The 26414-nt window shown below is 40.7% G+C and overlaps 2 protein-coding genes across 3 annotated transcripts in view; both read right to left on the reverse strand.

Moving 5' to 3' along the window:
- LOC126398401 (histone deacetylase 2) overlaps positions 1-10699 on the reverse strand; it is a 16807-nt gene extending 6108 nt beyond the window's left edge. Inside the window, exons 1-10 of the mRNA XM_050057712.1 lie at positions 10522-10699; positions 8103-8215; positions 7831-7948; positions 6664-6738; positions 4608-4746; positions 4237-4378; positions 3887-3979; positions 2731-2839; positions 2497-2637; positions 611-719 (exon numbers count right to left, since the gene is read on the reverse strand). Of these exons, the coding sequence (XP_049913669.1) occupies positions 611-719; positions 2497-2637; positions 2731-2839; positions 3887-3979; positions 4237-4378; positions 4608-4746; positions 6664-6738; positions 7831-7948; positions 8103-8215; positions 10522-10576 (1094 nt within the window). The 5' untranslated portion in view covers positions 10577-10699. The remainder of the gene's footprint in view (positions 1-610; positions 720-2496; positions 2638-2730; positions 2840-3886; positions 3980-4236; positions 4379-4607; positions 4747-6663; positions 6739-7830; positions 7949-8102; positions 8216-10521) is intronic.
- Positions 10700-15318: 4619 nt separating this feature from the next.
- Positions 15319-26414, reverse strand: part of LOC126398409 (heparan sulfate glucosamine 3-O-sulfotransferase 5) — a 139692-nt gene continuing 128596 nt past the window's right edge. For both annotated transcript variants that reach the window (XM_050057725.1, XM_050057726.1), the window contains exons 3-4: positions 22455-22596; positions 15319-17215 (exon numbers count right to left, since the gene is read on the reverse strand). In XM_050057725.1, the coding sequence (XP_049913682.1) occupies positions 16285-17215; positions 22455-22561 (1038 nt within the window). In that variant the 5' untranslated portion in view covers positions 22562-22596 and the 3' untranslated portion in view covers positions 15319-16284. The remainder of the gene's footprint in view (positions 17216-22454; positions 22597-26414) is intronic.

Raw genomic sequence — 26414 nt, forward strand, 5'->3', positions numbered from 1 at the left:
TCCGTTGTGGTGAAAAGGGAGCTTAGCCAGAAAGCGAAGCTCTCGATTTACCGGTCGATCTACGTTCCAACCCTCACCTATGGTCACGAGCTCTGGGTAGTGACCGAAAGAACGAGATTGCGAGTACAGGCGGCCAAAATGAGTTTCCTCCGCAGGGTGGCTGGGCTCAGCCTTAGAGATAGGGTGAGGAGCTCGGACATCCGGGAGGGACTCGGAGTAGAGCCGCTGCTCCACCACATCGAGAGGAGCCAGTTGAGGTGGTTCGGGCATCTGGTAAGGACGCCTCCCTTGGGAGGTGTTTCGGGCATGTCCAACCGGGAGGAGACCTCGGGGCCGCCCCAGGACATGCTGGAGGGATTACATCGCCCGGCTGGCCTGGGAACGCCTTGGGGTTCCCGCGGAAGAGCTGATGGAGGTGGCTGGGGAGAGGACTGTCTGGGCTTCTTTGCTGAGGCTGCTGCCCCTGCGACCCGGACACGGATAAGCGGAGGACGACGAGACGATAATATTTAAATAGTCATCATCAGTAAAAATTAAAAATCATTCTTAATACTTTAAGCATCTACTGCAGCTCAGTTAAGAAACAATCCTCTAAACCGAGTGTACGTACTTGATCTTGTCCATGTATTCGGATGTGTTCTGGTTGGTCATGTTGGAGGGACTGATGTGCAGCTTGAAGTCAGGCCCAAAGTACTCAAAGTAGTCATTGTACGGCAGCTCTGCAATGGAAACATCAACGAGAGAAGTAAGCAAACTGAGCCAAAATGAACACAGCTGCAAGAGATTTATACGCCGCAGATAAAACAAAGCGTCAAATTATCAGTCGTTTGGAATGAAAAAGCAGCGATAACACACCTGTTAATATGATTTACTGAGGCTTTATAACCTGCGCTGATCCTCACTGAATGGAGGATGGATTGAAATGAGTGTGGAGTTCAGTTAATGTCCTGAAATTCCATTAAGAGAACTGCTGGCCCATTCGACAGGCTGTGATTACATCCCTGCTCTTTATGTTACACACTCTGTGGAGGAGACAGTCTGCTGACTCAGCTCCCTGCAAGGAAAGGTAGCAGTCAGGCTGTCCCTTCACAGAGGTGAAGTCATCTACCATCCGCTCACCACTGACCCCACATCCCCGTTCAGATCCCATCCTCCACCCAACGACACCGCAGGCTAAAGAGGAAGCCAAGTCAGGCAAGAAAGGTGCTGCAGAGTTTTTTAATTTTTGGTTTCCAGTTCCAGTTTTTTAAATCTAAGATGATGCTCATTTTCATGCCTCTCTGTTAAATTAGAACTAATTCCATGACACAAAAGAGTCAATTATATCTTGAATCAGATCCACACATGCCCTGTGCTTCTCTTAATAGAATAGGCCCGTGGTTGATTGAATATCAAGCATTAATATTGTGTTATTTTTAGAACGTTTCAGCGAGCAGGGACTGGATTAACAGACTGTTCTGGCTTCTATGATTAGCCAGAGGGAACACCCAGAGTGTTAGCAGCAGGCTAGCAGCTTTGTTTTAGTAATGATGTACCTCCATTTGATACATTATATGGAGCTCTCTTAGAGTACTCTCAGAATGTTTGTGAATACAGCCCCAGATATAATAGGAAAGCACTGACAGGGAACATTTCGCTTCACATAAAATATGTTCGAACTTGCATCAAAGTACATATTGCTGGTAATTCTTTTGTACTTTCACTTAAGTAATTAAGTAATTTTAAATGCAGGGGTTTTACTTTTAGTGGAACCTTTTAAAAAATTAATTATAAAATTCAAAACACTGACAAAAAAAAATGAAAGCAGGATTACAGTAAGCAGTTTGAACGTTTTCTAGGGTGAGGGTGGGCTGAGAGATTATCTGTGGGTAACAGACAAACTAAGATGTGCAAACATTATTGTTGAGGATAACTGTTTGAGATCATGACTCCACGATGCAACACCTAGCCTGCGAGGTAAGGACCAGTGTCAACCAATGCTAGGCGCTTCTCAGGAGAGTGCTTTGGAGGCGCAACGTTTTTTTAAGATGAGACGCTTTGCTTGTGTCTGATTCCTATTATGTGGAACATCCGGCTTTGATATACACTATATTAACAGATTTGAGATGTGTGCAGAGTTTAAGCCAAAGTTGAAAATTTTTCAACCCTCGGTGCTCAAAAAAAACAAAACAAAAAAAAAAAGTCCAACCGCAAGCGCTCAGCGCAGAATTCACTGCCAGTGTTTGTAGCACAGTGTAAATACACAGTGTTCCCACTGCAAAACATATTACAAAAATACACCGGCTTCAGAAAAGAATGCTTTGGTGGACACAGCCCCTGATGTGATCAGATACATTTAATTTAAGGCTCATAAGCCAAAAGGTTGAGAACTGCTACTCCGGTCTAATGCCATCATCTACTGCTCAACACAACACAGACAAAAGTGCTCCTTTCAGAATCCTTCACACTCTCACACTCACAATATTTAGACCAAATTAATTTAAATCTGTGACCAACCATCAGGGATGTCTGTGTCCAGAGCTACAGCTGTCTCGTAGGTCCAGCAGCGGGCCACGTTGCGGATGGTGTATCCTCCTCCACCCAGCATGAGCAGAGGGAGGTTGAAGGACTTCATGTACTCCACACACTTGGCATGGCCTGGTAAAAATAAGAGGCACAATATATCACTTCCAGCGTGGGTCATGACTCCCATTTATCATTCATTTCACATCATCTGCTGTGTATCCGTACCGCGAATGGTGAGGTTAAAGCAGCCGAGGCGGTCGCCTGAGAGAGAGTCTGCGCCGCACTGAAGGACCACAGCGCTGGGCTGGTACATCTCCATCACCTTGGCCATCACCTGCAGGGCCACAGCACACAGACACACTCAGGAAGTGCTGAAGGACAGTGCGCATCCCCACTGCCAACCACCTGACATCCCACTGTCATCTATGCCAAGTGTGTCATGGAAACAAACCCATGAATTGAAGCATAGCTTTTAAAATGTGTTTCATTTTTGTTTCATGACACATACACAACACAACAACTTTAATGCTGTGCTGGATTCTCTTTTAGCTCTGGTTTGGTCTCCACTACCTCTTGAGAAAAATATCTGCCTCTGTAGCTGCTAAATGTTCCACTATGTTCACCAGCTACTCACTAACTGTCTGTCTGCTGTTCGGTTCTTGATAGAAAGTAAAAGCAGAGCTTTCCAGCTGAAAGCAGCTGTGTGCTGCTCCTGGAGACGAGGTTGAAGAAAACAAGAGTCTTGCATGCTAGAAAACCACAACAATGTTAGGATGCCAAAAAGCTTTGTAGAGCTTGTTTAAGAAACTATAAGGCTCACAACCTGAACACAGAGGAAGGAATATACTTGGGCTCTACAGAATAGCTTAAAGCTTCATAATGTTGCTATTCGAATTCTAAATCAGCACTCAAACTCTGTACATCTTTTCTCTTTGCAACAGTTTAACGGCACCATAAATTACATTTATTCATTGAAGAAAGTTGACTCCATTAAAAAAGACCAACTCCTTTAATCTGATGAGTCACTTCATTCAAACTGAGGATTTTTAAGATTTTTTTGTGTGATGACGTCACCAAATAAGACAGACATTCAAAGGTTCATTCAAAAACTCCAATAAAAGCTTTGAAAGTTAAAAAAACAACAACAAAAAACCCTATTTGGTACAGCCCTACTTCCTACACTGGAATAATGTGCAATAAAAGTCACACGTCATTCAGGTATAAAATAGAAGATTCAAATGAACCTTTGAGCCAATGTGACAAAACTCTGCTTCATTATGGGTGACTGAATCAGATCTTTTAGATTTTGAAAATGTCAAAAACATTTTCCGTAGAATATAAAGAAGTCTAGTCATGTTCAAGATTATAGTGTTCTACTCACAGGTTTGAAGATTTGCTCGTATGACTCATCATCAATGCCGTCACGCAGGGGGAAGTTGACAGCGTAATATTTGCCTTTTCCAGCTCCAATATCCTGAAAACAAGGACGACAGAGTAAATGACAGATACATTGCTAAATTATCCATATACACATACTATCAGTGTGCAGTGGCAGCCAACCAAGATTATTATGCTTTTTCAAATGTAGACACACACAAAAAAAATGTTCTTCCATTTGACTCCCGTCTATTTGAATGCAGATAAAAAACACAAACTGAATGTTTTACTGTTTTGATGCAAAGATTCTAATGTGTCTTAGATATCTCAGTGAGGACAGAGGCTGAGGCTCACCCTGAGGTCTCCAGTTCCAGGGAAGTACTCCCCATACTTATGGAAGGACACAGTCATGACCCTGTCTGTGGTGTAGAAGGCCTCCTCTACTCCGTCCCCATGGTGGATGTCTATATCAATGTACAGCACCCTCTGGTGGTACCTGGGAGAGAGGAAGAGCACAGACAGAGCTGGGGTTAGTACATACCATCCACTGTGAGGTTAGCACTGTGTCTCATGAGCAACAACCCTCAAATCAGGGCTCCGAGACAACTACTTCTGCTCTGATGAAGATTGCTGTTGTGCTTGCTTTCATATACTGCATTTGCAAACATACATGCAGATGGGTATCATGTGAGGAAGAAATATCTCAAGCTGTTAATAAGACTCACTTGAGAAGCTCCAGTATGGCCAGCACGATGTCATTGACGTAGCAGAATCCAGAGGCTTCAGACTTCTTTGCGTGATGAAGTCCTCCAGCCCAGTTCACTGCGATGTCAGTCTGCTGTCGGTTTAACTTCACTGAACCAGCTGACAACAACAGAAAACACGTTTGGTTTAGCTTAAAAAAAATCGTACATGACTGATACTGACACTAGATCTGACAGAGACTATATTTTGCTCATTTCCCAACAGGATTTAAAAACTGGTCAGTGTCACATTATCTGGGACAAACTGGAAAAAAAAAAATCACACCCACACAGTTCTGGTAATGCAATTAAGCTAAACTGTGGCAATTAAACTCTTAAATGATAATAAAGGCATTTCCCCAACTTCTACTTTGATTTGTTAATCTAATCATGAGCTTTTAATGTTAAAAAGAAATACTTTGCATTTGACACAGAGAGATCAGACCAGAATTATTCTGTTAGCAACTTTATTACACACAGATCAGCCAAAACATTAAATCACTGGCTGATGACACAAGTAACATTGATCATTTCGTTACAATGCAATGTTCTGCTGGGAGACCTTAGGTCCTGGCTTTTATTTGGATGCCACTTGACACGCTCCATCCATCCAAACAACAGTTGCACACCAAGTCCACCCCCTCATGGCAATAGCACTCCTCAATGGTAGTGGCCCCTCCAGTAGGGCAATGCGCCATGCTACACTGCAAAAACTGTTCAAGAATGGCCTGAGGAATGTGACAAAGAGCTTAAGGCATCAACCTGCCCTCTAAATTCCCAAGATCCAAATCTAATCCAGCATCTGCGAGATGTATGCCCAGAGGTACCCCGATCTGTGATAGGGCTTCCATGTATCGAACTTGACTCTGACTTGTCAAGGCACACACAAAAGACCTCTGGGAGTGTCCTGTGGTGTCTGGATCCTTGAAGTCCTGTGGGTTACGACTTGGCATACTGGCACATCCCTGATGACTGCTCAATTGAATTGAGATAAGGCAAATTTGGAGGCTAGGCTGAAGCCTTGAGCTCTTTGTCACGTTCCTCAGGCTATTCCTGAACAGTTTTTGCAGTGTAGCATGGCACATTGTGCTGCTGGAGGGCCACTGCCATGGAGGAGTGCTGCTGCCATGAGGGGGGGAACTTGGTCTGCAACGGAATTTGGGTGGGTGGTGCTTATCATGTGCCAGGACCCAAGGTCTCCAAGCAGAACATTTAATTGTAACAAGATGATCAATGTTATTCACCTTACCTGTCAGTGGTTTTAATGTTTTGGCTGATCAGTGTAGCTTACAGACATAAAATTCTGCATTAAAACACAAAGTATGCTTTAGGACTGCTTTGGAAATGTCAACATTTATGAAGGGTTCACATTTCAAAGGTCCAGTCCTGAAATTTACATGATAGCTACAGAGAACCAAATTGGGGACATGGTTTTTGTTCCCAGTTGGACAAGCCATCCAAAATGAACTAGTCTTACGTCTGGTGTGTGTCCTTCCAAAAGGAACTTAAGTTATACCCATACACACAGTGTGCTCAAGCATCCCTGCAGTAAGGGCTACTTTAGCTCCACTTTGCTCTGAACAGGGACAGTGATTATGCAACAGTCTGAACATAATAATGACCCTGTTATAATGATGTTACACTCATTTGTATAACTAATGACTCCACTGTAAAATGTGACATATTCTATTAGGAAATGTTTAATATAATAAAAATAGCAATATAGTAGAAACACATGATTAAATTATCTGTATTGTAGTGTGCTAAAAACGCCAGTGTGTCTAATATGGTCACGTGTTTGACCTTGTCTCTGTGCAGAGGATGTGATGTAGTAGGCAGTAATATAAATAGTGGTTTTCTCCCTTAGTCCAAACACATGCAGGTCAGGTAAACTGATGACTACAGTGCCAGCAGGGCTGAATGTGTGTGTGAATGTGGGGTTCTGTATGTATCAACCCTGTGACGGTCTGATGACCTGTTTCATCATTTGGTAATAAAATCTACCACTTGTCTATATACCCACTGTCTTCTAACTTACCAGCAGAGCCACCAGCGGAGAGCTGGCAGAACTCAAACAAGCCATCAAACACAGGACAGTCCTCTCCGACATTGACTGCAAGATTAAAACAAAAATTGATTAATTACTAATGTGAGCACATCAACATCAGAAGAACAGCAGCGTGTCCTATGAACAGGGTGACCACTGCAACACTGATAAAATCACTGTGTCTCCATGACTTTTTAGACCACCTTTACAACTTGCATTAAAATGTGTTTTGGATGATCGGATTGCAAACAGATAGATCTTGACCATGTGAAAGTACATGTGTGAATGCACCCAAAATGCACTGAGGACACATTGTGATCCAATTGACGAAACCACCTCCAAAGGTGGTCAGGGATGCATTGTGACCACATTAAACATATGTGTAAATACAATTGCATTTTCAATGCACATACAGCAAGGAGGTGAGCAGAAATAGGTAATCATGCGTGACTGTTCCACCTACTAGTAAGACAGCAGCAAGAAAGCTTATAGATACTTAAGGCACTCATAGATGGAGTCAATACGAAACCAAGCGTCTGCTTTTAATTTGGTCCGACACACACAACCATGTCATTTGTGAAGCAGTGGCTAAGCAATTGGTGGAGAATGGCTACAATCATTTGGTTGTTTGTGCTGGACCGAACAGTGGGCTCTCAATCAGATCTTTATGTGGACACTGGAGACACATATTAATACTGTAATAAGGTTAAATCGTATGTAGATACAATCTGGACACAAGACACATTTAATGAAAGGTGTAAAGCAGAACAGACTGATCAGCTGGTGACTACAGCTCTTTGGGCCATATCAGGTAAAGCCCGTATCTGGTTAGTGATCATCTTCAGTCTACTGTTTGTTATCACTTTCACATACATCCCCTTCTCAGTATGACTGGTTGAGTCATTTATCTCTTCATTACCACATAGCAAGCATGCAATGTGATTTTGATTATCCACTAATTGTTTAAATTATTTATCAAGCAAAAAGGCCAAAGACTCATATCTCAAATGTGTGAGTCATTTGAAAGTTTGTGCTCTTGAGCTCAATGGGAATTTAGTTGGGGTTTTTTTTGTGACAATGTATAGACATTTAATTGAACGTACTTCTTACTTGCATTCTTGATGAGAACCCTAAAGAGGGAGTCTGCACGCTACTTACACCGCTGCATCTGCTTGCTGAACTCAGACATGTTGTCTGGCCGTATGGATCGGAGGAACTTGATGTAATCATCGCTGTGATATTTTGTCATCTCCTCCGCAGTGGCCTTGTGTGGTCTCTGAAACACAAAACAAAGCAGCTGGATGAAAACTAGGGAAGAGCAGAAGAAGACTACAGACATGTTCATGTGTTAGTTACACCTTACATTAAGATAGAACAGTGCAGCAGACAATAAAGGATGTTATTACATAATTGAGTGGTTAGAAACATACATAGATCTCCATTTTCCTGTACAGTCCATAGTTCAGAAGCAGGTTGTGAGTCATTCGGATACGATGTGGTTTCATGGGATGCCCCTGTCCATAGTAATAATTTCCAATGTCACCTGCAAAGGAAAACATATCAATTTAAAGACCACAGTCACAAGCAATGGTAGGAGGTGACAAGTAATGAAGTTCTGAGACATAATAATCAGCAATATGGATACTATGGCAGCTAGGGAGATGGAAACATAGTATTTAACCTCATATAGCTATATTGACATTGTATTTAGGGTTGGAAATTATTTTTTTTGTCCACCTGCCACTGTGGCTGGTGGGTTCCAAAACCTACCAGCCACTAAATAGACTACCATTAATATTTGGCTGGTAAGTGAAGCAAATCTAGCAGCCACTTGCATTTTGTACCAAGTCCATTTGCTAACGAGCACTTCCATGTCCTCAAAAAGGGTCTTTTATGACAAATACATGCTAAAGAAAGCAGCCATATAAGTATGTGAGCCAGTGTTAAACGCAAGAAAACAGATTCACAAGTTTATCTTTATCTTTTGTATTTTAAGGTGTTGGTACAACCCCAATTTAAAAAGTTGGGACACTGTGTAAAAGCTGCATAAGAACTGAATGCAATGATTTGCAAATCTATTTTTGACCTACAGTGGATGAAATAAGTATCCAACACGTCAAATTCTTTTCATTAAATACATTTCCAACGCAGCTATTCACATGAAATTCATAAGACATTGGTATTAACTCAATATAACTACACAGATAATGAAATCATAACGTATGAATCCATAAAAAATTATGTGCAATAAAGTGTAAGGACACAGGGAAAAAAGTATTGAACAAGTTAACTGAAATGTATTCAATACTTGGAGAAGCTTCACGACACTTCCTCTTCAAAGAAACTAATGTCTCACCCTCAACCAGAGCTAGAGCAAGTACCCTCTAGCTGTCTGCTTTAGTAACTAGCTACTAATTACTGTGAAATAAATAAAATAATAATAAATAAATACATAAATAAATGGTGGATTGATTACACAGGAAGACTAGGGTAAGGAGGTGATGGGTGGTTACCTGGTAACAATAAAAAGATACACCAAGTGTTTTTTTACTAGTGGTATTTAATCTAAAAAAGAAAAAAGAAAAAAGGGCAGTGCAGTGTGCCTCACGTTTTGTAAACTGCAAAACGCTTCCTGTGTGATCGTGGCCTAAGGTGGGCCCTTCCGTCACTATCCCAGGGAAACTATCAGGCTATCCTAGGAAATGTAAATTTAATTCCTGGAGCACTCTATTATCTATTCAATTCAATCTAGTGGTGCTTACTTTTAATATTTTATGAACCCTCATAAACAAACACATATTCATAGACATACAGTGCAAACGCCATGACCACCATTCTGCTCTGGGATATGCATGAGTACCAATGTATGCCATTTTGAAATGTATTTCCTCAAACCACTGGCCACTGCAGGGGCTATTTCCAGCAAGTGAGGAAGCAAGTAGAGTCATTCAAAATCAGAAATCCACCATTCAGCGAGTTTGGTCACAAAATTGGACAATATTCGTATATATAAACAACTCTATCTAAACTCTGAAAAACAGCAGGCCAGGTTATTACGATGGCACCCAGTGTCACCTTTTGGCACAGCACCATTGTGAATTAATAGGAGAGCCAGCTCAGCAGATACTGTGACTAATTATGTCCTCATTGACCTGGAGTGCTGAGTTTAAAAATAAGTGATTTCTCTGGGGGGAGGACTTGGGTAAACTTTAGGGGTCAGGACTGCTTCCTGTGCTGTGAAATTCTGCTCATCTGGACCCAGACAGGCGGAAACACTCAGTCCACTGAGTACCGTTCCGCATCAATTAGGCCTGTGCGCATTGTGCGTGAGATGGCTGCACACTTTGCTTTGTGGACTCAGAAATTTAACTTTGACTGACTAGGTCTAAAGTTTGTTATCATTATCATGTATTCTTCCAGGCCGTTAAGAATGACACGGTGAACCAAACATGGCCCCCGGTGCTAATTATGGCTCAGACAATGAGCCAGTAATGAGTGTTGGGATTACAGTGTTGTGCACATTCACGTCTGGCTAATTACAACACCTTCAACATGACTTCATTCATACCTACATTCATTTTCACACTCTTGCTCGCTAGCGTTATATGTTTTGTACATATATAGTTAGCTGTATGCTTTATTAACCGGTTAACACGCGCGGTGACTAGTTAGCACCATGAAGGCCACTCTAGCGATGTCATTAACGTTAGCAGCGAGCTTCGTAGTTAGCTAGCTTGTGTTAAACACCACACAGTCACCAGCAGCACCAGCTAAACAGACTAGCTAAGCGGCTAGCGTTAGCATGCCCCAATTTGGGCTCCTCATTCACACACTCGGGATGTCCCATACCGTCATAGTAGTAGCAGACCTTCTTCTTAGTCCCACCCGCGGTCGTGTAAGCCATGTTTGGGGCACTTTTTCAAAAAGTTGCTTTGAATTTGCTTTCACGGATGGAGAGAGAGGATGGACGGCATCAACACAGGAGAATACACACGACGGAGCGGTGCGTTGTTGAATGGGAGGCGCAACTGTAACGGGGAGGGGCGGGGCGGTCAGTTAGAGAGTGGCCCCGGGCCCCACACAGGAAGAATGAGACCAATGTATTTATATTGTTGCTAAAACACCACAGCTAAATGACTTGTCACTGAAGACGTTAACATATGATAGGCAGACACATACAGTGTATAGAATATTAAGTATTTTTCAGAAACCAATTATCAAAACATGCTTGCTATGTTTTATGCTAAAAACAGTGGTTACTTCTCCACAGTTGCTCCTACAAGAGATGCACAAATCCACCTATGTGTGTTTATTTACTGCTCTGACACAACACTAGGTGTCAGCATCATCTCTGTTACTAATTATTCTACCATGAGCCACAAGTGAAACTGTGTGGAACACTGTACGGCCAACATGTTAAAGCCATATACCACTGAGTTATGTGACTTAGCTCATGTGCAAGGTATGTTTTTTCACTGGTTACTCACTTGATTCCTTCAGAGAAATTCTAGGAGGTCAGGGTTCACCTTCTGGCAAGGGTTGCAAAGCTGGTAGAGCTTTGTTCATGGACCTGAACTGGGGCCAGGGCTAGAAGGTGCTACGGTAAAGAATCAGCTCTGAGCCCCAACTGACATCCTCTTCCTTTCCATTTCTGTGCACTGTTTATTCATCCTGTTGCCTTTGTACCAATCAGGTAGAGTGTGCTGAAGACCACAAATGACTGGATATTTGGCCTAGAAACCAACCGGTACCCTTACATTAAAATTCAATTTGTCTCAGGTTTGCTGATTGTCATTAATCATGTGCTAATTTAATTAAACATAAGTGTATTATGCATAATATAAGCACAATATAAAGTTATAAGATTAAAGTCTTAAAAGTAGACCCACACAGGGCTGTTCTGCAAGACGAGTCTTAAAATTTCAGTAAAAATGCAGAAGTCTTTAGTTCATCATTTGAACATATAGTTCACTGTAGTGGTGCATCCTGCCCCTGAAATAATTAATTCCTTTGTTAGACATAAATAAAGGTAATTGAATTAAAGGTCCAGTGTGTAGGATTTTGGGGCATCTATTGACTGAGCTACTGGGGCAGCAGTAGCTCAGGCCATTGGAAGTTGCCTTGGGAACTGGAGGATTGCCGGCTCAAGTCCCCATATAGACCAAGTATGGACAGTGGACTGGTTGCTGGAGAGGTGCCAGCCACCTTTCGTGGGCACCGCCGAAGTGCGGGCACTGAACCCCCAACTGCTGGGGGTACCTCTCCAAGGCAGCCTCCTCACTCTGACATCTCTCCATTAATGCCTGTATAGGTTCTGATGGTGCATTTGTGTGTATTTTGGGCCTGTGTGTTTATGACAGACTGCAAAAAGATTACTAAAGTATATCTTCTTCTTTGTCTTCAATTCTATATCATAGTCATAACTTTCTTTATATTAGTTTATAATCATCTGAAAATAAGAATTGCTGTGTTTTTGTTACCTTTGAATGAGCTGTTGCGGGTCCTCTCCCACAGAGTCCGCCATGTTGTTCTACAGTAGCCCAGAGCAGACAAATCAAACACTGGCTCTAGATAGGGCTGTTCACGTTTTCGCATTTCCACATCAGCCACTGTAGTTCTCCTACACGTCCAGCACACAGGAGAAGTTTCAGTTCTGCTACCTCACCACTAGATGCCGCCAAATCCTCCACACTGGACCTTGAAATTAAAACACTGCAAATTAAAGCTTCCCTGTGGAGATTTTAACCTCTTGTGGTGCAAGAGGTTTGAAACTTTTTTTGCTACTTCAGGTAGCACGAGAGTACACATTTCGGGTGATACCCACCACTACCAATGGTGTCCCGCTATTGCTAATGTCAAAATACACTGCAGTGTACCAGAAAAGGCAGAGAAGAAGACTGCAAGCGAGTGTATATGGATCCGAACAATGCTGGACTGGAAATACTTTTGAAAAAATCAGCTTTGAAGATGTTTTATGGGGAAGGAAATGCAACCAACACACTTGTTAGAGCTCAAGGATACACACGATGTGTTTTGGTGAGTAACACTGAATGTAAATATAACTTTTATTTGTTTACAAAAAAACTCCACAGGGCGCTTTTATCAAATTACCACAAACCAGACAGTGAAACATGGTGCCTTTAGGGCCCCTCAAGGTGTGGGGCCCTGTGGCAGTTCCCCACTCTGGCCAGTTGTTAATCCACTTATGGACAAATGCATCTTGAAATAAAGCCTCCAGGTCAAAGAGTTACTTACACCCCCATGCTGTTACTCCTATTGCATTTGGGATAATAAACACATACACAGCATACATTAAACACTGAAGAAAAAAAGTCCCAATAATGTGTCTTCAAAGACCTCTGAAATATATATGATAGACTTTGTTTTACGCCTTGACTTGGTGTGAATTTTATGTATACCTTTATTGAGTAAATAAATCAATGAATAGTGCCTCAGGCATGCCCATGTGCTCTGGAACAATTTGGATTCTAAACATGTCAAGTCAATTTCATTTATACACTCCAATATCAGAAATCACAATTTACCTCAGGGGGTTTCACAGCCTGTACAGCACATGACACCCACTGACCTCAGCAACTGATGAGGGATCCATCTCCCAGGACAGACAGACCTGCAATAGTGTGTACAGAATACCACCTAGTAAAATTACAACATTTGCAATCCATATAGTAAAATGATACGTAGAATGTGAACATATGCAGTATGTAATGCACAATTTGGAAGACAACAGCAAGAAAGACAAGATTAACTTCATACCATACTAGTTCATCATGTGCTTGAGAGACTGCTTGGAGACTGCCTAGGTGAAAATGGGGATAGCCAGTAATGCCATCTGTTTCAGGGAAATTCAAACCTGAAAAGTTAAAGACTATTTAGGTAGACTACAGCATTAGCATTTCCACCAATGGTGGACACCTGGCATGATGTGGACTCTATTCAGGAATAAGAAACAAAAGGGCACTTCCCCATGCTGCCTGGCAGGACACAAAGTGATGCTGATGAGACATTACCTGAGAGGAGATGACGAGAACACTGATGCTGAGAAACCTGTATATTTGCTACATTTGGAATGAAAGCTTCTGGAAATTGGGTATTTTACCGTGCAAAGACCTTTCCTTACCTGTTTTGTCTGTGACATTGCAAAGGTCAGCAGCATACACTGATATCCCTTACCCACTGTTAGAGGCATACAGTATATCACAGCACTGTTTTGAATTTGTCTAAGCAGACTTTTCTTGAAAGGGATATCTGGATAGTCAGTGCTGTGTTTTTATACAGTTCCAAATTTTTTGTTCTGAAAAACCTATTCTAAACAAATTGGTAGCAGTGTTATTAATTGTTCCCCCATTTAGTAACAGTCATGCAGTCTGTGTTTTTGATAGCTTGTGTGTGTAGGGCTGTCAGTGTTAACAAATTAATCGCAATCCAAATAAAGTCCCACATAACGTTTTATTTTAATTGTATTTTTTTTAAATTGCATTAATCGCATGCTGCTATTTTCACCACCATTTGTCTTTCAGACTCTATATATGGCTGAGTGTTAAAGATAGCTTCTCAGAGAGAAGACTAAATAACTCCAAAGTTAGGCTAAATTTTGGCAAGGGAAAAACAGCATGGACATTTTCATAGAGGTCCCATGACCTCTTACCTCAAGATATATGAATTAAAATAGGTTCTGTGGCTACCAATGAGTCTCCCCTTTACAGACATGTCCATTTTATGTTAGTCCCATACAGTTTTAGGCACAAACTGTGCACTTTTTTGCATGCAATGTTTATTACAGATTTCTGATCAGAAAAACCTGACACACAGTGCTGAGCTGCATCTGAAATTAATCCTCAGGATCTAAAAATCAAGATCACAAAGAGAATTGCTTTGCATTGGTTTGATTCCCAATCGAAACAAGAATTGCATTACCCTTTTTAATATCGACTTCAAAGCTGTTTTGAAATGCAAAACAATGGACTTTTAAGCCTGTGATAAAAAAAAAAAAGTGATTAATTGCGATTAAAAAAAATTAATTGTTTGACAGCCCTTATTTACATGTAAGATTACACGGTTTGGAGAGGAGATTTTGGTTTTGAATTTCAAGTTTGAAGTTTGTAAAGATGTGCATGCACTTCTGCACTTGTGTTTAGAGTTCTGGGATATAGGGCATAATTTCTAGAAATGTGTCATAGCAATTGAGAAAAACTGTAACTTGAATTGCTGCTTTGTCACTTTCTGACTCACCTGCTGGAACCTGTGATATTTATATAACCTTATCGGTGAATTTCAAAAAAAAGAAGAAGAAAAGAGCAGTGAGCCCAGCGGGTGTGAGTGGATCAGTGATTAGTGACGGTAGCGAATCTTCACAGTGGAGGTAACAAATTTTGTCATTAGAGCCTATCTGGCAACCTACAGTTCATGTGGTAAATAGATCAGAATTGTTACCTTTTAACCATGTAATAAATGCCATTGGCACAACAGCAAACGCTGTTGATGTAAATCGGGGCTTTTAAATCAAAATGACTGGCTTCCATTGGCCCAACCCTATCACAACCTTCTCATCGATTTCCCAAAATGTTAAACATTTCCTTTGAATGTCACAAGTAAAACAAAAGAGAACAATCAATCACCTGACAATAGTTTACACGTTCTTTTAATTTAACCTTTTTTAACAACACACTTATGATACAGAATGAATATTTGCACAGAAACAGACAAATTTTGCTAATCATCATAGAATAAACAGTTGGTTTGACAACAATCATCAGAGGACAACATCTTTTTTCCCACTATGGCTTTTTTTGCCAGGTGTTTCGCAAACCAATGAAAAGCTGTAGGGGGGAGGAACCAACATACTCACATTAAAAACACAAGCTTGAGTCTTAAATGCTTTGAGGGGTTCGGAGATGGTTTGAGTCAAGCTTGAAACACTAGATCCTATTGTGATGAGCCGTTCTGACTGGGTACTGTGTTGGGAATTAAAGGAGGTCACCTTTTAATGGCTTAATCACAGCATGAATTAAAAATAAAACGTGGTGAAAACCAATATGAACAAACAACGGAAGACGGCTAATACAAGGGTCTACGATGTTATAATGGCATCTTGATTGCACATGCAGTTTTGATCAAATAAACAACATGAGAGGGGACAGATGAGCAATTATGTTGTTTATCAAATGTCATTTTGTCATCTTTTAAGGTGTTTCAATGATGAGAAAAGCATCACACTTAAAGCTTATCTTAACAGCATGAATGTCAGTGTTTGATAGTCTTTTAAAGAGCAACAAAAATAATCTCTTCAGTTAATCACACAGTTCAGTAGTGGTTTTTTTCTCTTTACGGGGAACAATGACAGACAGGTGAAGTCATTTGCAAGATCAAGTGCTTTTAACTTAATCTTTTAGTCAAACCATCAAACTATTTAGTTTTATTTTCACACACGTAAAAACAAACTTACATCAAGTTCCTTTTATATTTGGTCACACTGTCATTCTTGTATTAAACTCAATCAAAGTGCTATTAATATTTTTTTTGAGATCTTACAGCTTGGCATTTAAAAAAAACACCAACCCAAGGAATCTCATTGGAGGAGTCCAAAGCTCATCATGGCCAGTTGAATGTCCTACCAGTGATCTGGTAAAACTTCTGATTGAAGGGGTGAAAGAACTTCTGCAGTTTAGTCACCACGGACGGGTCCACCTCTGGATGGATGCGACCCTTGCTGCCTGCCAGGCACTTGTTGAAGACAATGTTAAATCGCAGACAGTAAAATCCCCTGGTGGCATTGAAGTACAGGTTATACTGGCTGATTCTCGAGGGGAGGTTGAGGAAGCGCTCGACAAGCTGCAGCTCCGGCAGCGGGTCCGTGATGAGGCGGTCTCCGTCCACGATGTGGAACTGCTCCACGGGAAAGTACTTCAGCCAGCGCTCCAAGTGTTTGGTGTAGATGCTGGTCCGCACTGCTTTGTACTTTGTGTTCACCTCGCAGGTGCTGGGGTCGATGGCCAGTTTCTCGAACTTGTGGTAGGTCTTGTTTTTTCGCTCCTTGCCCTCCAGAACTTGCGTGTAGTCAGACACAGCTCTGGTGGTGGGCTCGCGAACGATGATCAGGAGCTTGATGGAGGAGTTCATCTTGAAGATGCGTTCAGGGACCTCCTCTGTGATGAAGTAGGCGGGGCTTTTCTCAATGGTGATCTGATGAGGGAAGGAGAAGGGCATTTTCTCTCTGTACCAGTCGATGCCCCGGGCGTAGTTTTGGTCATTGTCAAAGAAGTGAATCTCTTGCGAGGCCTTGACCACTGCTGGATGCAGGTTGAGCATCTCCAGCAGGGCGCGGGTGCCCCCCTTACGCACCCCAATGATAATGGCTCGAGGCAGCTGCTGGACCAGGTTGTGCAGGCGGATTTGCTCTTTGGTGGCATTGCCCTTGCGTAGTTCATGGAGCAGGCCACGCTTAAACTGCAGGGTGCGGAGAGGAATTTGCTCTGGCTCAGGAGGGGGCAGTCTGCTCTCAATGGGGCAAATGGGCTGTAGCCTGAAAGAGACAAAGGCAAAGAAGGACATCCTTAACACTTTTATAACTTAGCCATTATAAGAATCCTTAACTTCCTTTCAAATGAACTCTTTGGCTGGTCAAACTCATAGACTGTATAAAAATAATGGACGTAGCCACTGTGACGTCACCCATAGTTTGGGGAATCTCATTTTGAGGCCTCAAGTTCAGCATCTTGGCCGTTGCCATCTTAGATTTTTGAAGCCCCAAGTGACCATATTTGGACAAAATGAAGGAGCAAGGGTTGGTTCTGACTAATACACTGCGGTGACACCTTGCAGACAGTCTGTCACTTAAAGTGGCCATGCCTTTAATTATGTGTAACCTGAAGCCTTAATACAATCTAAATGGTTGAGGTATATACAAATTCACCCCCCATACAGTTGCTATGAATATTGAAATTAGCTATAAAGACCAAAACCATTTTTTGTGTCAGGCTGTAAACATGGTCATTTCTGCTGTAAAGCTTAGCACTTCAACATGGAGGTTTATGGGGATTGAATCCTTCTGAAAACAGTCTTGAGTGGCCATTTGAGGAACTGCAGTTTTTCGCACTTCTGTGTTGGCTTCATTCATTGCCACTTGGTTACACTCTTAGAATGAAAATATTTATTTTAAATTGAGCAACATTTTGGTGCCTTTTGCCTTGTAAATAATGTTGAATCTGAGATTCTATAGGCGGTGCTTTTTGCCGTTTCAACCTCAACAGCTATTACTGTCCATACTGATAGCACAGCCAAAGCGAAACACCCTCTGTTTTGTCCGATATGGACACTGCAAACAATCTACATTCTCCAATCCCCAAGACAGGTTTGCCTATTATTGAAGCTTGAAAGTATTGTGTTCTTAAAACTAGAATTACTGCCTCGCGGTTGTATGCCCCCGCCAACCACTCAAGTTGCAGTTACAGTTTGTCTGTACAGACTTGTATGTAGCCATGACAGCAGACAATGCTTTAAATATGAATGTTGCTGCAAAGAAGGTACACATTCTAAAACATGGATGCTTCATATACATCTTCCTCCTGACAGCACAGAAGATCTATAGAATCAGCACAGTTTCAAGGTGGACACCCATTGGTGTCACCAATTTAGTATCTGACCAAATGTCTCCCCTTCTGTTCCTGAGATATGGCATTGAATAATGGCCAGAAAAGTGTTTTTACAGAACATTATGATGTCACAGTGAAGCTGATCTTTGACCTTTTGGATATAGAATGTCATTACTTCACCATTTTATCCTATTAGAAATGTGTGTAAATTTTTGTCATAACTAGTTTAAGAATTCTTGAGTTATGGCCAAAAACATGTTTTGTAAGGTCACAGTGACCTTGGACCTTTGACCACCAAATTCCAATCAGTTCATCCTCAAGTCAAAGTGGATGAAATTTCAGGGAGATTTCCTCAAGACCACTAAATCCTAATCAGGTCGCCTTGAGTTTGGATGGACGTTTGTGCCAAATTCAAATAAATTCCTCCAAGGCATTCTTGAGATCTCGCTTTCAAGAGAATGAGATGGACCAGGTCACAGTGACCTTTACCATTAACCACCAAAATCTAGTCGAGTCAACCCGATACATAATGTCTGTCATAGCTGTCTGGCCACAGCTATTGCCAGAACAGAGGCAGAACAAGGGAAAAATCTGCTGTGCAATAATTTTATTAAAACCCAAAAGTTTTGTAGAAATTATTCTATCATGACACACGACTAAAGGGAAATTGCTGCACTACAGTCAAGAAAAATGACATTGAACCTGAAAAATTCTTCTAACAAATTAACATGTATTGGCATTACAAGATTTACGTTAAGACTAATAGTTTTTTAATATTAGACAGAAGTGACCTGATAAGATGGAAATGTTTGCATTGTACAGAAGTGAACCATGTAGTCTCTATGAGGATGTTTAGGAAGATAAACCTTGTGCGATGTTGTGTGCAATTTGGCTCCAATTTAAGACACAGCATGGTCTGCACAGAGTGTTGACTGACGTGCTACTTTTGAATAATTACCTATTGACCCCATCCTGCTCTGACCCCACTTTCCATAGTTGGTCAAACAACAGTCTCCTAACACTTAAGGACCTATACAAGGAAGGGATATTCTCCTCCTGTGCATCCTTGTCAGTTTAGTTTAACTTGCCAAACAGCCATCTCTTTCTTCTCCTTATTCTTCTTCTTCTTCTTCTCCTTCTTCTCCTTCTTCTTCTTCTTCTCTTTCTTCTTCTTTTCTAAACCGCCCCTCTGGATCAAAGATCGACCAGTTTCTCATCCCTGACTTTGATCAAAAGCAACTGATATCAATTATTTATTGAAAAAACGACTCCCTGAACCCAGCCCCCACAGCACCTCTCAAGAACTCTTGGGAACGCGACTTGGGTGTTAACTTTTCCAACAGCCTGTGGAGTGACATTCTCGGTCCAGTGCACTGATCATCTCTATGTGCCAGACACAGCCTGTTGCAGTCCAAGATGCTCCACAGAGTCCACTTAACCAACACCAAAGAGGCTAGAATATTCCCTGACCGAAGCAATGCCTGTAATAGATGTAAGAAATCTCCAGCTGACCATTTACACATGTTCTGGACATGCCTGGGACTGACTCACTTTTGGTACAAGGTATTTGAAACTCTCGGTCAGGTCTAGAACACAATTATGGACCCTGTCCCCCTGATGGCTTTGTCTGGCTTCTCCCCAAATCAGAACATGCCTGCTACAATACAGCGTGTCATTGCCTTCACCACTCTGCTAGCCAGACACTCCTTTCTTCTGAAATAGAAACATTCCTCTCTTCCGAAACTCGACAGGTGGATACAGGAAGTTTTACTAAGCATTCAGCTGGAAAAGTTAAGATGTTCACTGAAAGGATCTTTGAAATGTTTCCACAACACCTGGACTCCCTTACTGGCCTTTATCAATGTCCTCACTATCATGCCTGATGCCAATAGTGTTCCCCAGCTGGATTTCAATAGAGGGAGAGAGAGGGTTAGGAACCTCTGTGCCTGTTACCTGCTCTACTATATGCCTTTTTCCATTTTCATCTAATCAATGGTTTCATGACCTGTATGAATCAGAGAAAGCAACTAAACTCAAACTCCTGACAAGTGCAAATGCTGTCACATTAACTGGTAATCGTTAGACGTCAGTGAGTAATCAATATTGTATAAGAGTAACTGTACACCATATTGACACTGATTGGACATTGCATTCCTTTGCTTTAACGGTTCAACATGCAAAAGAACGACACTATGTAATGAAATGTGCTTCATAATTTGTACATGCACTCGTGCATATTTCTCAATGTGGAACACTGTAATCCTTTAAAAAAAACATCACAAAACAAAACCAAATAATTTCCCCTAAATTCGCCTTGTAAAAATGTTTTGAAATGCAAAACAATGGACTTTTAATTTTAAACATGCAGGTAAAAATGCGATTAATCATGATTGTCTATTAAAATTAAGGGATTAATTTCAATTTTAAAAATGTAGCTTTAATTTTTATTCATTAAATATTTAACTGTTGTAATTCATCACAAAGTTTATTTAATGATCTTGTGATCTTAAATGATCATATTCCACTTTACGCTTCATATTTTTTTTTATAGGTTTTATCTTGTAATATTTTTTATTTATTTATTTTTGTGACCATGACCATGGGTGTTTTTTTTCTTTGATTTTTCTCTGTCACAGACACTTTTTTATGTCCTGTTCTTACTGTTCTGACTTAATCATGTCTGTAGAAAACTCAATATAAAAAAATTTTGGTGAGAAAAGCTGTGGGCAAAATCATTCCCTCATTTATTCATTCACTACCCCCTATAGACCACAGACACTCAGTGGTTGACTCTATGGTGAGTGCGCTAAATTGAGCTTTTGGAAACACTTTGATTCAATATCATTTCCATCATTACTGACAGGTGTTGAGTCACACAACGGTATTTTTACATCTTAAAAAATGTGATGTTGGATTGTAAGCAGAAAGTAGTGTAGATGCCATGGACAATGCTTGTTTTGTTCCACTGTAGAATTTTGAAGGCACTATAAGCTAGTGAACACATTTCACTCTCCGAATGCACTATATAGAAAATGGGGAGTAATTTCAGGCAGCATATATATTTTCTCTCTCTCTCTCTCTCTCTCTCTCTCTCTCTCTCTATATATATATATATATATATATATATATATGATATATAGATATATATACATTTTTGTTAAGTGTGTGACAGCAACAACGTTGTGTTTTTATAAAGTTTTTTCACTCTTAAAGAAACTGCTGTTGCTGCTTTCTCTCTTTGGGCTATAATCTAGCCCTGAGCTGTGTCTTTCAGGAAGCATTTTCTCACATACAGTCAAAATGTTGGGGCCTCATCCAAACACCTGATCGAACATCTATGTTTCCCTCACTTGCGTCTCTTTCTCACGTCTTAGCTCCGTCCTCTTAAGACGCCGGGGAAAGATGCGAGGCTAAGATGTGTGGAGAGAGGAAATATGTCTTCAGAGAAATTAGATGTTTTTCCTCTGAAGCGTCAAGTGAAGCAATGGCAGCAGACGGCAGCAGCTGATTCAGCTGTCAGTCAGCTTTATTAACAGCTGTAGAGACTTTAATGGCGTTTGTGTCTGCACACATATATTATATATACATATATATGATAAGAATACAGTTATCAGTGGTGGAGCAGCAGTGTTTAACAAACACCTGCACATTAAAAACAACCTGCATACTATAATTATACAGTCCTGTGTCCTGTTCAGTCAGAGTGTGTATATAGTTATATAATTTAGGCCTATTCAGCATCTGTCTTTATTGATATTCTGATTGGGAATTTATTATTTAATAACCCAGAATATCATTATTATGTCTTTTGAACGCTGGAAATGATTTATTAGGCTAAATGTTTCAGGGAGTATTTAAATTCTGTAACTCATCAAACCCGACGCTTAGTAATTACCAGCCTAACATGTGACTGAATGGAAATGACAATCACTGATGTACAAAGTGTTTCTTGCTGACAGACAGACTCTCTCTGACTTTAATGGTATCCATAATAAAAGTTGATGGGGAAAATAACGCACTCAAGAAAAATCTCTCTAATACCAGTGGTTGACAAAAGGGTAAACCCATCCTTTTTTTGTCCTATAAACTGCCACCTTCCTGAATGAAGTGGCACATTTAAACAAGTTCATGAAGAAGAGAATTGCCTGTGTTGTGTCAGTGGTGACATACCTATCCAAGGTCCCAACCCTGGCCACGAGATAGAGGACACTTCCGATAGCGAGGCTGCCCAGAACGAAGAGCTTCTGTCTCAGCAATGCCTGCTGTTTGAATAGCATGGCCCTCCATCAATCTTCAGGACTGCGTCTTCAGCCTGCAGAGAGCAGAGTACATAAACCACTAATCGCCAGGGGAAGAGAGACAGCCTAGTGTTTATTAACACACACTCAATCAAGTCTTACAAGTGATTAAGCCACACTCACACACGCCTGAAAAGTGCTGCAGTGCCATTAGAGAAAATGCTCACCCACCAACCACCACTTTGTTACAATTATTTATTTAATTCTGCCAACTCTAGAATCAGATTTGATCTAATGTACAGGCGTGCTGTGAGGACCCAGCTTTGAGACGGGAATGCCTAATATGAAGTATGGCCCTAATGTGGCTTTTCAGTATGAAAAAAATTGACTGTTAGCCAATAGTCCAACTCTGTATGTGCCAGTTGGAAGTTCCAGCACAAGTTAAAGCTGCACGAATCAATACCTCTGTACTCTGAGAGTCGCACAAGTGACAACCCCAAAGAGAATCTCTTAATTCTGCAGTTCTCTGTAGTTTTTTCACCATTTTAAGCAACTCATTTTACAACTAGCGGGTGAGCCAACCTGTTCTTACTCCCAACTTGTCAAATACTGATGCTTGGTCACAGGCTGTTTGCGTCTGATGCCAACAAACTGAGGCACTCTTTAGCATCTATGAGACACACTGAACTGTGTTATTGTTAAACGAAAGAGAAAGTCCATGTATGGGTGGAAGAAAAGAATAATAGTTGGGTAAAATAAACATAGGACTTTCTCCCAGGAGACCGCTGTTTGTGTCTTGTGTGAAACCAAAATGTTGAGTCAGTGTTGAGGATTTAAATTATGTAACGCAGTATGTGATGTGACATACATGACGCAACATACCTGACGTATGTGATGTTTTGTTAGCAACGAAAGTACTTATTTTAACCAAAACCATTATGTTTTTAAACTCTTTAAGTAGTTTTGTTGCCTATGCCTAAAAACAAAGTAAACCTGTGTCAGTTAAGTTTTTTTTGCAAGGAGACTGTATGCATGTAACAAGCGGAAACTGGACATTTATGTTGAAAATTGAAATCTATTTTAAAAGGACACTGCATGTAATTAGCAGAATCTGGCACACCATCCCTGAGTGTCCGAAACTGATACTAGAGGGTTACCTAAAGTGTCACAGTTTGATGCATAGGGCCACTGTCCAAGTGTCTGTGTTTGCAGTGTGGGAAATGAGAATGTACTAGGTGAACACTGAGGAGCATTTAGCAGTGTAAGAGACAGATATTTCTCTCAGGAGTTCAAGAAGTTGAAACTGAGCAAAAAGATTTTCATAAACATAATGTTGCTTCAGGTCTGCTGGATGTGTAAATAGGTAAATGTGTGCTGACACATTCAGCGCAACAACTTCACAAGACAATATGTCAGATGCTTGCTGTGCTACGTACGTTGCCAAGAAATCCATTAATGAAGCTTTAAAATAAAATGTGGGCACTGAAATATAATGGAATTGTGTGTGCAGGGAGGGAAAGGGGAAGCAGAATATTATAGTAATTGTACGGTATTTACTATTCTTAAACCTTTTATGTCTTTTTTTTTGGCCACTTGGCGGCAGCACAACACAACACTGATAGCCTACATACACAGTTCCCAATTTATACATCCAGAGGACACAGAGAACATTAGTATTCTTTTCAAATCTGACGAATGTAAATCCAATATTTAACATAGTTTTAAGCACATTTTGGTCTTTGCCAACTCCTGAAAATAAATAAATAAAAATCTGTCTCTTTAGCTTCACCAGCTAGTCGCTGATGTTATCCCTCTGATATAAGGTGTTGGCAAGTAGTGTAAGGTGAGTTTAAGAGTGCTTTTTCATTGAAAACTGCTGGAGATAGGTGATAATTATGATAAAGTAACACTTTTCACATTATGATCTATTCTTAATATATAAATGTTGATTAGTGCAGCTTTCATGATACAGAAAGCTCAAAGTTCCTATTTTAGATGTCTTTATTTACCCCATCTGTCATTTCAAATGGGACCCATTCCTTAGAGCATTCTTGTTTTGCTTTCTTCTTGACCTCAATGAAAAGATGTACTTTTATTTACAAAATGTTCCTCTCTAAACATCTTCAGACAGCAGGTACAGATAGGGATGTAAAGACAAAGTGAATGAATGGTCACATTATGTTGATGTGTTTGGCTCTTTTGACCTTCAGAGAAAATGAAAGACTTCATGCCTTTATCCAATAGAGGGCACTGCATCCTTTCATACAGATGGAGCTCAGAAATGTTTGTCTGACTGTAATTAAAGAAAAGAGTTTCTTCACGTTTTTTTTCTTTTTTGCAGATCGATACCTGAGCCCTTTCTGCATCTAAAAGCTTACCACAGTGTGACTGGGAAAATCACATTATGGTATAACAGATCCATACAGAAGTCGTAGCATTATTACGAAAGGGCCAGCTGCACTCTAATCCAGCCTTAAAAACTGCCTACCATTACCAATAAGGCAGATCCTCTAGAGCATCTCATAAACAAGTAGAGAGGGCTTTTGACCCCAGTGTGACTGGCAAACATTTCACTCATATTGCCTCGTGGTGACTTCTGAAGGGAGACCAGCAGAGCAATTGCAATTTCATCAGTCTGACAAAGCAGAAGAATAAAGCCAGTTAGCCAGGGGCCAGCCCTGCGTTTGTGGAGTCCCATTTAGAAAAGAAATGTTTTTCATTACAGCCTGTATCTCTGAAACAAGTGGGAGCGATAAATTAAATTATTTCCAATGAAAATAAAGTCTGTTCAGTACTTTTTAGTGGCTAGACACACCACCCCGATAATAAAGTAATCCACCCTCTTTCAGAGTGTGTCATTTGTTTCAATAAAGTCGTTTAACCAGGAACTGTAATGCTGTAAAACATTGGAGACAAATCACATTATACTGTCCAGAATGTTTACATTTACGATTTAAAGCGGGACTGTGTAACTTTTCAAAGAAAAAATAACATCCTTTTCCCCTCTGACAATTGAGATCAATATCAAAACAAAAACTAAAATGACTGCCTCGCAGTTGTATTCATCGGTTACATTTTACAGTTTGCATCCATGTCTGTCCAAACTGTTATGTAGTCATGACAGTTGACACTGCTTCAAACTGATGTTTCTGCAAATACGCTACAAATAGTAAAACATGGATGCTTCACACACACACACACACACACACACACACACACACACACACACACGCACACCCAGCAGCCCAGAAGATCTACACAATCACCATAGTTTCAAGGTGGACACCCAAGATTAGTGTCATGAGTTCAGTATCTGACCAAATGTCTCTCTTTCTGTTTCTGAGATATGATGTTGAATAATGTCACAGTCAGTGGTGTAAGGTAGTACAACAGGCCCCAGTGCACACTTCTATGACGGGCCCTTGTGCACACTATAGTGTCACATATTATCTCACCAAATAATCAGAGACTTGACACTGGAAAACATCAACATCACTGCATATCTGTATATGACAAAAAATACCAAAGAAAACAAGAAATTATTCATTTAATGTAACAATTTTAATAGATGTTTATAGTCTATGTAGAATAAGCAAATCATTTTGTTGTAGATGCTACTGACTTACAAACAACAAAAAAACAAAACAAACCATGATGAAGTTGGGCTTGCCTTTCTCAAGGGCATTAACAGCAAATGGCACCGTTCTTAATAGGCTCGTTTCCACTGAAGAAGTTCCTGGTACTATTTGGGGGGCAGGAACTACTACAGGAACGTCCCCTCGCTCGGCCCTCTCAACCGCCGTGTCTCCACTGAGAGAGTGGAGTAGGAGGAAGGTTCCTGTAAAGTTACGGACTCTGGATGTGATGTAATTGTTGTGCGACCATTTTGACC

Source organism: Epinephelus moara, chromosome 12, assembly GCF_006386435.1.
Source record: "Epinephelus moara isolate mb chromosome 12, YSFRI_EMoa_1.0, whole genome shotgun sequence".
Lineage (NCBI taxonomy): Eukaryota > Metazoa > Chordata > Actinopteri > Perciformes > Serranidae > Epinephelus > Epinephelus moara.